Genomic DNA, 18,306 nt, shown 5'->3' on the forward strand with positions numbered 1-18,306 from the left:
TCATGATAAATCAACTTTTTCCTGATGACAATTTGTTGAATATATTTGGTCTTTTGTGAGAAATAGTTCGTTGGTCTACAATTCAACGAAAAATTCCAGTGAATAGAGTAAACTCTGGAAACATTATTTTGAAACTAAGATGCTGATTCTTATTCCTTCATTTAATAACCATGCAAGTATTCTGGTATTTATAACTGTATAACAACTGGTGTTACATGTGTAATGTCCTTCACTGGTTGTTAATTTTTTTCAAGTTCTGAGAGACCCGTGTACGAAGTTACTACAGAATATCGCAATTCTACTTCATTGATCTTTGTACTGCTCCAGTTATTCATTTAAAATGTATTACTCATGTAATACCATAGGTAATGATGAGCAAGAATCACTAATTTTCACTTCAACTACCTTCTAAAATCCAATTATTTTATCGTATAGCCAAATTCATGATTTGTATTAAATGAAAATCAACTTATTTTATATACGCCTTTCTATGCTAAACTGTCAAAGACTTCAGAACCAACTATGTTCAATAGAAACTATTTTAAGATGTTTGTAGTCTATTTATCGGAGTATCATTGATGAATTCTTTCAGACTAAACAAATTTGGTAAGTTCAAGTTAAGAGATAAATTATCTTGTACAAATTATTATATATCATATCTGGGTTACAGTTATCATCTCATAAAGTAACTTGCATCGATAGTCACAGTCAGCGAATATTTAGACGAGTGCATAGGTAATTCAATGCTTACGGACTGTACATTAGTTTATTTCATACAATCACCCAAAAATAATATTTCACTGATCCTTTCTTAAAGTATTACAATAACATGATTTGAGAGCTACAATTGGAATACATTTTTTAAAAAATAATTTTTTTTAGAAAGTTGACTGGCTATTTCTTACGGTAACTATTTAGCTAATAAACATCATGACATGTTTTTAACCGTAGAAGAATGCTTTACATCGGTATATGGAAATCTAGCATTGATGAGATCAACATTTAGTTATTCGATGAAGTTTTTAACACGTATTTTACAAATATTTAGACGTTACATCATCAAAGTATAAACATTCTGCTTCAGTTTATTTCCAATTTAGTCATTATTTTTTTGAAATTTCCGTCATCATAACCTTTCGTTAACTATTTACTGAAATAAATTAAAATCAACTGACACATAACTTTTTCATTATTGAAAATGTCATTAGAATAAGTTTCTGATCTACTTTAATTGGCAACGTGGTTACAAAACAATACTGAAAACAATCATAGCGACAAAAAAAGAAAAAAAAGTGAATAATGTACTTAAACTAATTAACCAAAAAGTTTTAAACTAGTCAATGGACAGAAAATTACTTAACTGTTTTACGTTATTCAATATTAAAATGATTTTTAAATGTACGTTTTTGTTTGTTCTTTTTAGGAAAATGCACTGTTGTGGTTAGATGTACAAAGATACTTGAATAAAGGTAATATAAGACTGACTTCCAATTGAATCAATGGATGTACAAAAAAATGTTATGTTATGTGAGAATTTCGGTCGTTTTCATTTTAGTTCCTGGAATTGCACTACTTTTTTCACAAATCATTTAAGATATATACATAAACTAGAAACAGCTATTACACAATCAATCACTTACAACAATAGACAAATAAGAAAGGGATGATATATGACATAACAAAAAATTGTTATCGCTCAAATTCATTCATCAAACTTGAGAAGACGTTTTGTTTTCTTTTTTTACAGAAGTTTCATATACTACATTGAGATTAGCCGAGTTTTAATATAACTCTATTGAAATTAGCTTCCAACTCAATAGAAAAATGTTTTGTCTTTAGTTACCACTCGATTTGTGCAAACTTATAATGCATTATGTATTTGAAAAATGGTCGAATTTCGGACAGAGATGTGTTGTTACGTACAAACATCCTAATTAGGGTCCCCTGGATGAACGTACTCTATTCGTGGCGATGATGAAGAACATAGCTTAAAAAATATTCTGTTACATTCATTTTTCGATTCCCACTAAATCTTGATCTTACTATATTCATTTGAACTTCATTCCATTTTAAAAAAATAAATTTATGCTAAGCTTTTACTGCCATGGATATAATCATCAAACTCATTTTGTCTCCTATATTATAGCTATGACGATGCAATTTGTAGCCTTAACCTCTAAATCACTGATCCGTCATCCAACGGTATCTTCATCATTAGGGACTACATTGATACATCTATAGTGTATGTATTTATCCGTTGAAGTTAAAATAGAAAAATACATTTTTTTGATAAAAAAGGAACATATTTACATCACACTGATGTAATTTAACTCATTGTGATTCTTGTTCAACATTACTTCCGTTCTTATTTCTATATGATGATTATCAGACTAATATTTGTTTTTGTTTTCTAGTGTAATATTTGATTCGGCATGACGATAATTTATTTCAGTGTGGTGTTTCATTCAAGATACAATATTCTTGTATAAAATGAACATGAACTATTCTCTACATGGTAGAAAACATGTGATTTTGTTATAACTCTGGATATTCTTTTGATAAATATGATTTTATCCTAATTTTTAATCAAAATGAGTATTGAGTGTATTATTGACCAAGGGTTGTCGTGTTTTGATGTTAATAAATCATCATTTGTAACAGTTTTGGTGTTCTGACTTCAGATCGTAGGAAATACAGTGGTTTCTCATTCTTTAATTAAGACAACCGTCTTTACTTTCATTTAAAAGAAACTGAAAACTTACAATAATCAGATGATTTTTCCAATAATATTTCATGGTTTGAACATGAAAAGAATGGTAAGACTTCTGATTAAACCAATTATAGTCAAAGAGTAACTCAACAAGTAGATTATACTTAGCTATTCAATGTTCGGACTAGATGTTTGATCGCTCAAAAACTTTCACAGAGTAGTATTTGTAATGATATGAATGGGAAAATATCTTCGAGTTATCCATATTTTTTTTGTTTCTCATCAAATAATTATTAGCGTTATAAATTTTTTTCCGATTTTCGAAACATTAATTAGCCAACAGAAATTCAATATATTACATGTTACTAATCGACATAAATATCACCTATAAATTTGATTTATTCACACACATAGACCGTCAATATATGATGAAATTAATTTTCACCATTAGTTATGCACACTCATATGAATGTTGACTTTAAATAATTTGACTTGAAGTATGAATTTCAATCTAGGAAATATCTAGGTTCAACTAGATCATGGTAGTAATGTAAAACAACTTTGTATTTTCTTTAGATTGTTAATCTTAAATTCTGCCCTAGGTCAGAATCTTCAATGCATATGTCAAAACAATTCTACTGTATGGGGCAGAAACCTTAAGAACTCAGAAAATCATCATCTAGAAGATACAAGTGTTTATTAACTGTTGTCTACGCAAAATACTTCGGATCCGTTGGCCAGACACTATCAGCAAAAACCTACTATGAGAAAGAGAAAAACAGATCCCAGTGGAGGGAGAAGTCAGGAAGAAGCACTGGAAATGGTTAGGACACACATTGAGGAAAGCACCCAACTGTGTCACACGACAAGCCCTGACGAGGAATCCTGAAGGCCAAAGGAGGAGAGGAAGAACAAAGAACATTATTGTGTCGATAAATGAAGATAGACATGAGAAAAATGGACAACAACTGGATAGAACTAGGAAGGAAGGCCCAGGACAGAGCGTAAGCAAGTAATCTTAAATTTTAAACTAAACTGTTCCAGATCCTTATATTCAAGTTCATATCTAATTATATTTGATATTTAGGAGTTAAATTACATTGAAGTATTCCAATTATTATATTACAACAATGAAACATTTTCAACTAAAGTTATTAATTTAGTTTTATTAAATAAAATAATGAACTTCTAAGTTTGTTTTATGTAACTTCAATCTTCAATTTGAACAGTTTTTATATCCCAAAATCTGATTTAATGAATGAATTGAAATTCCTGTTTCATTTATTTATTTATTTAGAAAACTGTCCTATATTTACAAAAATAGCTTGATTATATTGTTAGCCTATCAAGAAAAAAGAGAAAAGCACCATCATATAAAGAACATAATAACTTAATAGTTTAAATGAATATACAAGTCTGAATGTGCTACTTAAATAATTACTAAACTAGCAAACTAGAAATAATTTTATATCCCATGTTTGTTCTCTATATGTAATGTTACTATTTATAATCAAATTGATAATGCCTGGTAATTGGCATGACCTATGTAATTATTGTTTCCAGAATATATCATTATTTTTGATTGAGATCATGAACCGATTGATGTTAGACCACCATTGAAAGCCTGGAAGTATTGGACGGCCGTTTCGTCCTATCGTGGGACTCCTCAACAGTGAGCATCCACGATCCCACTCGCGGGATTCAAAATAAAGGCCTTCAGTCTTGCGCGCGAACGCTTAACCTAGTGGACCACTGAGCCAGCATTCAGTGGTGATAGTGTCTAACATCAACCAATCCACCAAATTGCGCGACCATCTTCCATTGTACTGAGGTAGACACCTGTTTCTACCCGACATGGATTAGCTTCCCTGGTCACCACTTCTCACCAGAACTCCGAGAATTCCCTCACGAAGCTAGTCACTAGTGAGCACAAGGTAATTATCAGTTCAGGGATTGTGGAGATTGTTAAGTCTTTGATTGAGATCATGAAACGATTGATGTTAGACCACAATTGAAAATTATTATTATTATTCTAAATAAAAATGTACCTATCAATGTTTAAATCTTAATTGTTTTTTATTTTAATTTAGAAAGATCAAGTACTTAGACGAGATAATTATGTTTTCAAATGATAACTTTAACTATTATGGTATTAATTACATAATAAATATATTCTTCATTATTGTAGGTAACATTATCAAGGTTTGATTTGATCATTTTGAATAAATTAAGCATTGGGTAGATTTATACAAATCTGTTTTATTTTTTGATTGATCTCATATAATATTCTTGTGTTATTCTTTAATACCATTTAAATCTGGATTAAATTTGATATGGTTATTTGTTCTCTGAAGAAGTGGCTTATATTGAGTCACGAAACGTCAAAAAATTGATTTTTCCACTCATTCGGATATTACAAATATATTAATTTATTCTTTATTATTATTTCTGTAACTATGCGGGTAATATATTCATTTTAGATTCATATACAAAATTAAATACATTAATGAAATTCAAATTAGATAAAGAAAAAGGATAAAAATGATCTATTCTTTTAAAATGGAGAATAATCAGATAAACGATAAAATACTACTATTGTTCTCTTATTCATTGTTTTAATAATCAATTAGCTAATAATGAAGAGTTGTAAAAAAAATGCGTTTGTTCATATTTATGGTATTAAGAGAAAAGATTAAATAAGATTATTGTATTTCTATTATAATTGTAAGTATATATTCTTCTTTCTAGTAAACGTTTCTTATGGTGGGATTTATAATAGTCTGAATAAAATGATCATTAAACATATAGAAGTTAAATTATTGTTTTTTTTCTGTAAATTATTCTTTATTTAGTGTACTATAGCTGAAATGAGTGGGAATGTTCTATTTGAAAACTTCCACTGCTTGTATGTATGTAAATGATTCTACTTAAGGCAGATCATAAGATTGTAGGGTTTTTTTTCAATTTTAATTGGTATGAAACACTAATAGACTGTATTGACTATTTGCCGTTTAAAAGTACTGAACCATTGACTGGTTCTATAAATTCATGTTTTCCTAAGGTAATAAAAAATAAATTGGAACCATTATAGAAAGCTGAACAAACTGAATACTATTACTGAATATTATTACATTAACACAAAACTGAATTCTGATTTACGTATATAGGTCTCTCTATTTTCGGACATAATGTAGTCAGGAGAAACCTTTATCAGTTATTAAGTAAACATAACTTTCATTTTATTAATAGCTAACGTTAATTATATACTGAACAAATGATATTGAGCCTTAAACAATCCCGAAGGATACGATTAATTTAGTTTCAACGATGCTATCTAAATAATTTCTGCAGTATCAAAAACCTTCGGTGACAAAATAGGCTCTTAACTTCTCATATTAACGTATACTAGATTTGTTATGAAATTTATGTTTCACTAGATAAACCGAATGCAGAACAAACGATTTTCTCCGACTGTTGGAAAGTCTTTAACTAAGTTTTCCTGGTTCCTGAAATGTTATAGTCAAGACCTATATTTAGCCTTAATAAAACTAGTATCACAGTAAATATATAAGTAAATGACACTTATCGGCGTATGATTCAACAAAACACAAAAATCCATACGCCCACTCCTACGTGTATTTAACTTCGAAAACTTTATTGCTTAAAGTTTTAATGAAATGTTTGCTAACGTCTGCAAAAATCAGTCATTATATCTGCTAAGATAAAAACGTTCATCTGAACAGACTTAATCAAAAAAGAAACATGATAAAACCTTCATGTATTGGAATGGTAGGTTGGATAAACTATGCTTATATAAGAACCTTCATTCGAATTTGAATTAATAGCTTCGTGAGGGAATTCTCGGAATTCTAGTGAAAAGCCATAACCATTGGACCTAATCCATGTCAGGTATGATAGGTAACTACCTCAGTACAATGGTAGGTAGTCGCGCAATTTCGTAGATTGGTTGAGATTAGACATCAACACCGTTGGATACCAGACCAGTGGTATAGATGTTAAACGTTTGCGCGCGGGATCGACTGTCCTGTGTTTGAATCCCACGGGTGGGGTCGTAGATACGTACTGCTGAGGAATCCCATAATAGAACGATAGGGGCCGTTTTCGATGATGGTCTAAGATCATTAGATTCATGATTTCAATGAGAACGTTTCACAGTTTTTGGGCGCCGATTTATTGCAAAACATTAGGAGGGAAAAATATATTTATTATATCTCAGTGATTGCATTTTAAGTAAATCTAACGTTTCTTTCGGCGATCTAGTCATACCGTTTGAATTAACTAAAATTCGGAAACAATAACTTTGACCTCTTACTTCTCCATAAAACTATGTCACCGGCAGATAAATCCTCTGACTATGATTTAACGAAATTAATGCATATATAAATTATCCAGACTAGCATTCAACAAATCAGAAAAATGATTACTGTCTTCATATTAGAATTTTATAGAATGTCATATAATTGAATGAATAGGTTGCGGAAATTTTACTTTCATATCTAAAAGCTTTCTTGTAGTTTTAGTAAATACTCTGATTTCATTTGCAAGTATAACTAAATGATATAAAACAATTATATAATTTCACTAGCATAAGACTCATCAACCACCTTATGATGAGTGGCTTTTATTCTAAGAAATAAAGCAGTTGTCTTGTGATATCAGTGATTTATACTCAGTCTTCAATCCTTAGAAGCATAAATTGACTTCCATATTTATAATAAAATAGCATGCTTTTATTCTTGTCGAAAGTTTTCAGTCTTAAAATTACTCATCCATCTTTTATTTTAAAAGACATAAAATATTATTCGTTTTAGTTATTCATATCTAACATTTCAAAGCTTATAAGACAAAGCTCAAAATGAAATGGTTTGTTAAACCGAAAGAAGTAACTTAAATAAATATAAGTATAGACTAGTTACAATGCAAAATAAATCATACCCCTAAATTCCACATATTCCATCTTTTGCCGCTAAATAAAACACCTAATCCGTAAATATAAAACATCTTTTTATATCCAAATCTTATTTTACTTGCTTTTCATCATAACATAATGAATAAAAACAAAACACGGTCATATTGCGGTCTGTGCTACTTAAATTGATATAAATAGTATATGACGCGAGTCAGGAATGTGATGTCTGGCAGCAGAAGATGGGGAAGATCAAGAAAGGAAGAGCGGGAATAGAAAGCAATTTGTATGAAAATGCAAGAACAATGAAGTCTAAGTCATTTTGAGACAATTGATGGACATTTTGCAAATTAAGCATTTACTTTATGATTGTTAGATTTTATTAATAAGTCCTGTAATTTTGTGTGAAATACATTCGATTGTCCCCACTGGTGTTCTTGTTCACTACAATATGTGAAGTATAAGTCTGATTTGATACTTGTCGTCTAAACAATAATAAAGTGATATCTAATACTTAGAAGTCATTTCATTTACAATCGTTATATTGAATTAACTTTAATCTCTACCAAAAAAATATTCCCAAATAATCTACATATTAATCAGTAAATTTGGTATCTTTTATTTTCGAATACTACCAATGTCCACACTTGATAAACATCTCCCAAATATATTTTTTTTCTAAAAAGAATGTACTAGTGTTGTTTTTTCATTTTTCTCGGTTTAATTCTGTTCATGGAAACAATTTTTTTAAAATAGTTAAACTAAAATAATGAATCGATCCTTAAAATAAAGTCCGAATACGTTTTACATAAGGTTTGCGTTTTCTTACTTATTTGGGAAAAAAAGAAAGAAAAAGAATTTTACTTTATGTCCAAAAGAAAAAAAACGGATAGAAACTAAATATTTTTTAAATTTATACTGCGTAAAATATTGTGTATTTATTAGCATTACAAAATCCCCATAATCACGCTTCGTTATTTTCTTTAGGGGGGTATAATGGTTAGTCTATTATTCTATTTAATGCATAGATATAAAATGTAATAATAAATTGTTTTATTGATTTAAACGAATGAATAATGTGTAAGTATGTACTTCATTTACACACATCATTATGACGAAAACTATTTTCATATCTAAAAAAAAGAAAAATTACTGCTCATTTAAAAAGTTATGTATTGGATCACTTTACAAACAAGGAAATGTATTTTTGTAATCAACGATGGATAGTGGCTAGCAGTGGAATCCAGGACGCGCGTTTCATTCTATCCATTATTGCTTACAAAAAGCTTGTAAATTAAGGCAATATCGAGGCATATGCACAGTATGCACATATGCCAATAACAGACTGATCAATTGCAGTCTTAAACCTCAAAAGGAAGATACAAGCCATACTATACCAAGTAAATGTATATTTGACTATATATATATTAAAGAATATATATGAATCAAGACTGTTCAACTGAGAAACATTTGTATATGTTTATAAACGTCAGACAACATATCATACAGTAGATACATGAATTACAGTTGTTGTTCCATCAACTTATATCGTATACAAAGTTTATTTATGTTTTATAAAATTATAACTATCAAGGAACTTACTAATCAATTTCTTATACAAATTGAATATATCAAAACTATTTAAAAATATACTGATCTATAAATGTATTTGAAGAGAAATGCAGTGTAATGTTAACAATCAGGGACGTAGGGATGTTTTGAGTTGCTGATATGTTGAAATTCAGACTATGGTACCATAAGTTGTTACTAATAAATAACATCAGGGTTGATTTTTTTAAGATTTTTAGAAGCTTAGTATTAGTAATATCTGTAAACAAAATCAATCCTAAGTTTGGTGTTTTGTGAGAATAACAGAAAATTATTCGAATACATGAAAATACACTCGTAAAGTCTATAAGTGTCTTTTTTTCATGATTTTGAATGATCATCTGAACTATAAGATAGCTTAGATATTGTTAGAGACAACATTTTCATAAAAGAGTCTGAAGTCAAAATGTAAGGTATTCATCATGTATAATTCAAAGTGTAGTTAACTGTAAATGTTGATTTAGAAAATATCATGACTATTATCTTATAATTAATACAAAGGATATGTTTTTGTAAATAACTTTCACTAACTTGAAGATTAAGACCAAATCATGTTGAATTTATATTAAATCATAGTTGCGTTATTTACTGTTCTTGTTTGTAAGTACAAAAGTATCTTGGTACGTGAAATCTTTTATTTAATTGAAATCATCTTACAACTGGTGACAGTTGACAAAAAGTATTTCACTACAAAATCCTCTGCTAGTATAATTTATATTCATAATTTTTATTATTTCCTTTTAATTAAGATTTTTTAAATGTAAATGTAGGTAAATGACAAAGTGAGGAAGTGTTTTTTTAGCATAGCTTGTATAAAACGAGATGAAGTATACATAAACCAGACGCCTATAAAATATTGACAATCAAATGTTGATTAAGACAGAGTTTTCTATCTTGTCCTGATCTATTTAAGCAATACCACTAATAACTTTTTTTCTATGAATATAATGAAAAGGATGAATGGCAACTGGAAAGAACTGGAAAAGTTTGCCCAGGACAGAGTTAGATGGAGAGTGCGAACTTAAGCTTGCCTGATTCATATATATATATATATATATATATATATATATATATATATATATATATATATATTGGTTATTTGGATCTTCTCATTGATGTTTAAGACCGTAATTGATCAGCAGCTACATCCATCTGACAAGTCCCAAATATGAGAGAACGTGAGTACTGGATACCACCACTAGCCACTACCCATAAGCTCACCAAGTTACATTTGAATGCTTTCTTCATTTAAATCTGAGATATGTGGCAAAAAACGCTTTGCATCTCCTTTTTATACCATGTAGGTACTCAAATGGTGAAATGTAATTGCAAAACTTAAGAAATGAAAGTGTTATTTCTCATACTTAAGCAAAAATAATAACTGAGATACTGTAGAACAACTAATCGGTGTTTGACAAAATCTTCACATATATATATATCGTATTCATTACCTATCACTTTACTCCCTGAATGTATCCTTTATTAAGTATTTGATTAGACGGCTTTTATTATATTCACTGAACAAACAGTATTCTAAAGTTTGTCCTATAATTTGTATAACTTTAGTAAAAAACAAACAACAAATTCTGCCGATTATCAAATTTGGTTTATTTTCACCTTATATAGCATCAGTTATGAGTTATTTTAACAATATTCAAGAATTTAAATTTGATATGTCAAAATTATTTATTAAGCAAACATGCTTAATTTAAATCTCTTTCGCAAAAGATACCGTGATTGTATTACTTGCGGTGATAGATAAATTGACGTTCGTACATATGAAACAGTTGAATTCTCAATCAATCACTTGAAAACTAAATATTTATTACAATATAACGTTCACTGGAACATTTTTAGTATATGTTACTATTTATACATAATCACACATATAAAAGTGCGTTAATAACCTACTATTTATAGTCTTCGTATTCGTATATGTGTATATAAGTCATTTATATCTATTTGCTTATGACAAGTGATAAATATTATATATGGAAATTCAACCTAATTTTATATTTAATCCTTTATTATGTAAGAGTTTTTCTTATATCATAACGTTATATTCACCATAAAAAGAATGAAAACATCAATTCCGCTATGAAAATTGAAAATAAGATAATAATTCGTCTACCTTTTTTTAGAACAACATATATAAGCGAACAATATTGTTTTCGATTAGATCCTCATCAGGCTTTACTCTAATATACAGTAATATTTATATGCATATATGAAATTACTAAACCAATCAAGGTAGTTTATGAGTCTATGATAACAATGAAAAGGATTACATAATAAGTGAAAAGTACAAATTGATAGTATGATGACCGGTGTACTAGTTTTGATAAGAATAATAAAGGCCCAAATCAATGTTACATAATCGGAAATAGGTCAATGATTAGAAAAATATAGACAGTGAGATAACATTTATAAAATTATAGGATTACGTAGTAAGAAGTGTTCAGATAATTGGACCGTGAAACGTATATTTGAGAGAAAATAAAAGAAAATGGTAGAAGGGGGTGAAGAAGAAATAATAATAAACGAAAAGAAAGTATTGAAAATAATAAATAAATTCATTTATTAAGGCCAAGTGAGAGATAAGGGTTTACAAATTCTTATGAACACACAGACTTGGATTGTTGGCTCGAATTCCTATGGTTTCTGCTATGTGTAAGAGACGAGATCGAACACCATAAGAAAAACTAGTAGAAATACGATAAATAGCTTTAAATTACTTGTTTCTGTCCACTACATGACCGCTATCGATCAAGTATGATAGAACCGAGCTGCGTATTGTCTTGACAACAGTGTCGGTTAATTATTATTTTTTAGATAAGATTAGTTTTCAATCGAATATCTTTCAAGTCAGTAACCCCAGATAAATTTAGTTATACAAACGAAAAGAAAATAGCCAAATGATTACATAACTGGCAATATGCCAGTATATATATATATATCTTTTCAATGTCCAAGAATTATTTACGCATAACAAAATTCAAATAAGACAACTTACTTAATAGTGTTGTTATTGTAAATGTATTGAATGGACAATTATTTATATATAAATAATTCATTTATTCTTTTTTTGTTTAATTTAAATGATTCTACAATACAATTTGATTTCCAAATAATATTTTTTTAAATAATAGCATCATTATTACTTAAATAAATTAATGATGTAACATAATTAGAAAGTAGTTTAATAGAATGAATATCTTTAATACAAACTTCAATTTGGTTAGTTTATATTCTATAGATGATAGATATGATAGAATTATTGACCAATCAAAGAATTTATTTTATTTTACATCTTATAGTGATAAAGCACCAATCAGTTTTGAGATATATTTCTTTCAAAAAAAAAAACAAACAGAACTAATGATAGCTACTTTAAAACAGACAAATTAGAATAGATACACAAGTTGTAATGTGAAAGTCATCTTGTGTTAAAACATAATGAATGTAATGTATGAAGTTATTTCGATAATAATATTATGACTAAGTACTCAGATACTAAATCCATTATGTTATGTTATGATTACATATGATTACAAAAGTTTTACTATAGACAAATAAATCGAATATTACACATAAATTAATTGCCTTTCCTTTGAACTTAGTGGATATCCTAGACTTTTAGGAAAGTACTGACTATCAATTCATGATAAAATTTAATGTTGACTAATAAGCTTAGCTAAATAGATGGCGGCTATACTGCAGATGTTTGTGACATACTTCAAACATAATTCATTCATGATTTGGATCATTTTTGAAATAATTATAATCTTTGAAATTTGCTGTCAACTAATGTTATACCATCTAGACAACAAAATAAACAAGATATATCAAGTAAATCAGTAGGCTTGTGGTATTCACTGTAAACAATTACAGATGCAAGAAAATGATCGGGTTAAGCAACAAAGTAATTATTCAAGGGGTAGATTTTAATTTCATTGTAAGCAGTACTTACTTACTTATACCCGTTACTTCTCGTAAAGAAGCAAAGGCCGCTCACCGGTATTCTCCATCCAAACCCGTTCTGAGCAATCCTTTCCAGTTATTTCCAGTCGCTGTTGTTCTTTTTCATGTAACCTTCCAATTCTCGATGAAACGTGTTTCTTGGTCCTCCTTTTTTTCTTCTCCCTTCACTATTCCATGTTAAGGCTTGCCTCATGACGCAGTTTGATGATTTCCGATATATGTATCCTATTTACTTCCAACATCTTTTACTAATTCCCTCTTCAGATGAAAGTTAGTTTGTTCTCTGCCACAGTAGATTGTTGCTGATGGTATACTCCTGTTGCTTTTCCAAGGTTACAGCCGGTCCCAAGCTTAAGTAAAAAAGGAGGGTTAGAGGTGGGGTCAGCAATTCTATCCCCTAGAAAATCACCTTGCTAAAAAACACCAAGCAGAATAAACAATTTAAACTACTGTAAACTTTAGGTACCTCTTTTTATATGCAAACATCAGAATATTAGTACGAATAAAATGAGTTTATCCTCTTTGCTTTTTGATGGAACTAAACTTCTATACACTTGTTTAACAACACGGACTACTTATTTAATATGCATTCCCAGAGTTGAAATTTCAATACTTAGTTGGGCAATGGCTTATTTATTCTGCTGGAATTCACTAACAGGCATTAGGATGTGATCATGAATGTTCAGTTATTGAATGGGATTTTGCATCGTCTCTTAAAAAAATTTGAAACGTCCTATAAACTACGTATCATTAAAATATGTGCATATTTTTGTCATTTTTCATGTGAAATTGGGTTGTTTTTGTTCTATGACAAAACTACAATTGACGAATCATAGGGAAAATAAGTTAGGGATTAATGTGTAAATTTTGTATTGCCTGACAAATAGGGTCTATTAAATGAGTGGGTTTGACTAGGAAATTTCCTAATCCATGCTTATATACTACTTACTTAATTACGCCTGTTACTCCTAACGGACCATGTGCCGCCGACCAGCATTCTCCAACCCACTCTGTCATGGGCCTTCTTTTCTAGTTCCACCTAATTCCTGTTCATTTTCCTCATGTCTATCTCCATTTCCGGGCGTAATGTGTTCTTTGGTCTTCCTCTCCTTTGGCCTTCAGGATTCCTTGTGAGGGCTTGTCTTGTGTCCCATCCATTTCCAGTGCTTTTTCTTAATTTCTTCCTCCAATGGGATCTGGTTTGTTCTCTCCCACAGTACGTTGTTGCTAATAGTGTCCGGCCAACGGATCCAAAGTATTTTGCTTAGACAACTGTTAATAAATGCCTGTATCTTCTGGATGATGGTTTTCGTAGTTTTCCAGATTTCCGCCCCATACAGTAGAACTGTCTTGACATTTGTATTGAAAATCCTGACCTTGGTGTTGGTTGACAGTTGTTTTCAGTTCCATATGTTCTTCAATTGTAAATATGCTGCTCTTGCTTTACCGATCCGCGCCTTCACATCTGCATCAGATCCATCGTGTTCATCAATGATGCTGCCCAAATATGTAAAGGTTTTTACATCTTCCAAATCTTCTCCGTCAAGTGTGATTGGGTTGGTGCATGCTGTCTTGTATCGAAGAATCTTGCTTTTCCCTTTGTGTATACTGAGACCCACTGCTGCTGACGCTGATGCTAAACTGGTCGTCTTCTCCTGCATTTGTTGTTGCGTGTGCGATAGAAAAACCAGATCATCTGCGAAGTCTAGATCGTCCAACTGGATCCTAGATGTCCACTGTATCCCGTACTTTCCAGTCGATCACCAGGAGAAAGAGAAAGGGTGACAGTAAGCAACCTTGCCTGACACCGGTCTTTACTTCGAGCGAGTTTGTCAACTGTCCTCCATGCACGATTTTTCAGTTTAATCCATCATAGGAATTCTGTATTATATTGACTATCTTCTGAGGCACGCCGTAGTGTCGAAGAAGCTTCCATAGTGTTGTTCTGTCCACGCTGTCAAATGCTTCCTCGTAGTCAATGAAGTTGATGTAGGGCGATGAATTCCATTCAATTGATTGTTCCACAATGATCCGTAGAGTTGTGATTTGGTCTGTACACGATCTATCCTTACGGAATCCTGCCTGTTGGTCACGAAGTTGGGCGTCTACGCAGTCTTTCATCCTGTTTAACAATACCCTGTTGAAGACTTTTCCCGGTATTGAGAGAAGAGTGATGCCCCTGTAGTTATCACACTTGCTGAGATCGCCTTTCTTCGGTATTTTGACCAGAAGTCCTTCTTTCCAGTCTGTTGGTACTTCTTCCTCATCCCAAATTTTGCTGAAGAGAATGTGGAGTATCCTTGCAGTTGCCGCTACTTCTGCTTTCAGTGCCTCTGCTGGAATGTTGCCTAGTCCTGCTGCTTTGCCACTCTCGGTTTTTCTGACAGCTATGATGATTTGTTCAATTGTTGGTGGGCCAACATTGGTTGGGAGGTCCGTGGGTGCTGCTTCGATGTTGGGTGAGTTCAGTGGAGCTGGTCGATTCAACAGTTCTTTGAAGCGTTCTACCCACCTGTTTCGTTGTTCTTCAATGTTGGTGATTACCTCGCCTTCCTTACTTTTCACTGGTCGTTCTGGTTTACGGTGATTTCCAGTCAGTTTCTTTGTTATGTCATACAGTTCTCTCATGTTTCCTTCTCTTGCAGCCTTTTCCGCCGTCATTGCTAAACCTTCCTCATATTTACTTTTGTCGGCTCTGATGCTCCTCCTCACTTGCTCGCTTACTTCTGTGTATTCAGCTTGTGCCTTGACTCTTTCTGCTCTTGTTCGGCTGGTATTGATTGCTGCCTTCTTGTTCCTCCTTTCTTGAGTCTTGTCCAGTGTATCAACAGTGATCCATTCCATGGGGTGGTGCTTCTTGTGGCTTAGAACCTCATGGCACGTTGAAGTGATTGCTTCTTTTATCCCCTTCCTGTTGCTCTCCATAGTAGTTCCATCTCTATTGAGTAGATCATGAAAGGCCTGGAACTTATTGCTGAGGGCTATCTTGAATTTGTTGAGTTTGTCAGCATCCCAAACAAAAGCTGTATTGAACTTTTGTGATATTGTCCGCCCCATTGTCCAGTGCTTCTTGAGTTTCAATTTCATCTTGGCGACCAGCAAGTGGTGATCTGATGCTATATCAGCTCCTTTCATGGTTCTCACGTCCTCCATGACCAGTTTATTGAAGACGCATAGGTTTGCAAATCTCTCACAATTTTCGTTCTTTTCTCCCAGTCCGTGTCGTCCCATGATGTCTTCATATCCGGTGTTGTCCATTCCAATCTTGGCATTTAAATCTCCCATCAGAATGGACAGGTCCTTTGTTGGGCACTTCTCGACGATTGACTGCAGCCAAATGTAGAATTGATCTTTAGCGTCTTCATTGTAGTCGTTGGTAGGCGCATATGCTTATATATAAAGTAATTAAATTCTATTGAAAGTGAAGTAATCCCATCGCTTTTTATTAGTCTAGGGTGAAACAAACGAAGACGTGGTTGTATCTTCAGTAAAAGTATACTCTACACTGTAGCGTTGAGACTTTGGTTAGTTTACGTCTAACCTGTAAGCAGCTTGTGTGACGAACAGTGTGTGAAAGAATCTGAGAAAGAAACGAACAAGAGAAAATGTTAGTCGACAACTCAGTAAGCATATGGAATAATGTAAGCGATCAACGACAATCAGAACTCACACGAGCATGAGATTATGACGTGATAATCGAAAATATAAGCTGATATCGTCAGGTTTCGAATAAATTACATGAGGTGAGCTTAAAACAACTGAAGTGGAATTACAGTTAGTTCTCAGTAAATCAGTAAACAGCTTGTACAAACGGATAGTATTTGGAAAAAAACAGTAATGTATCAAAATATATATAGATTTTACATAATAATTCTGTTTATTTCTCCTACAGGTTACTATACACATAAATCGAAAGATCATCAGCATATTCATCTTGATGGATATAATGTTCATACACTTGAACCCTCAAATGGAGTCCAAGAGATTCTTAAGAGTTCCTATATCGTTCCTAATTAGGATCAGACATTAAGCGTAAAGATTAGGGGTTGAGGGTTGAAGTTGTAATTAAGCACTGACACTAGCTATAATGTAAAACTGTTATGTACCCAAATGGGTCGATGAATTTTGCTTAAAAACACGACATGACGTTAGAGGAAATTTGTTTACTCCCACTCTTAGGTGATTTTCCAATTTTTATAAATGATCCACTTAACATTATTTTTGAGCTGTATTTTCAAAATATAACTTTGTCTTGGCCAACCATACATTTTATCTGTCTTATGTTGACCACTCCAATATAATCATTATGGACACATAACTTCGGAGACTAATGGTAAGGTCATTGAAAACAATTATTTATCCAAGTAATCCCTATTTTTGAATATTCGGCGATTATTTCTAGACTAATACTACTCTGTTTACAATATTCATGTACGTTAATTTACATTTTCATATCAAAATAGTGAACCGGTTAACTTTTACAAAATTATACTTATTCTTACCTCATAGTTAATAGGAGCTTCTAATTATTAGCTATCCAATGCTCTGTTTCATGAAAGCTGGGTTATTATTATTACTAGCTTTATTCAATATTATATTTTTGGTACAATCTAGAATTATCAGCGCAAATATTTCAACATGTTTCCGTTTCTTACTTATTGGACAATCCTAGCAATAAATACTGAGTGGTTGCCAGTTGGAAGTTAGAAGTACAAGAATCGATATCTGAATAATGTTCATTCTTTCTAACCCATTTTGCCAGTCACCACGATGTCTGATTGAGTTTTTTTGTAACTTGTACAGCAAAAGGTTGTAAACCCTTCATAAACGCACCTTAATAGGTTATGTGATTACTAGATATAATGATGTGTTACAACAAGCAACAAGAATAGTATCAGAAGGGTTTTTGTGGATATTATATTATTTTTCAATAGTTGAGATCATGAGTCAATTGAAGCTAGACCACCATGAAGAACCTGAAAGCACTGGATGGCCGTTTCGTCCTACTGTGGGACTCCTCAGCAGTGCGTATCAACGGACCCGCCTCGTGAGATTCGAACCCAGGGCCTATCAGTCTCGC

The 18,306-nt window shown here is 31.6% G+C and overlaps 1 protein-coding gene across 1 annotated transcript in view; it reads right to left on the reverse strand.

Moving 5' to 3' along the window:
* Positions 1–12,468, reverse strand: part of MS3_00001916 (uncharacterized protein) — a 32,287-nt gene extending 19,819 nt beyond the window's left edge. The window contains exon 1 of the mRNA XM_035733676.2: positions 12,259–12,468. Coding sequence (XP_035587798.2) covers positions 12,259–12,319 — 61 coding nt within the window. The 5' untranslated portion in view covers positions 12,320–12,468. The remainder of the gene's footprint in view (positions 1–12,258) is intronic.
* Positions 12,469–18,306: the final 5,838 nt, after the last annotated feature.

Source organism: Schistosoma haematobium, chromosome 1 (genome assembly GCF_000699445.3).
Source record: "Schistosoma haematobium chromosome 1, whole genome shotgun sequence".
Classification (NCBI taxonomy): Eukaryota; Metazoa; Platyhelminthes; class Trematoda; order Strigeidida; family Schistosomatidae; genus Schistosoma; species Schistosoma haematobium.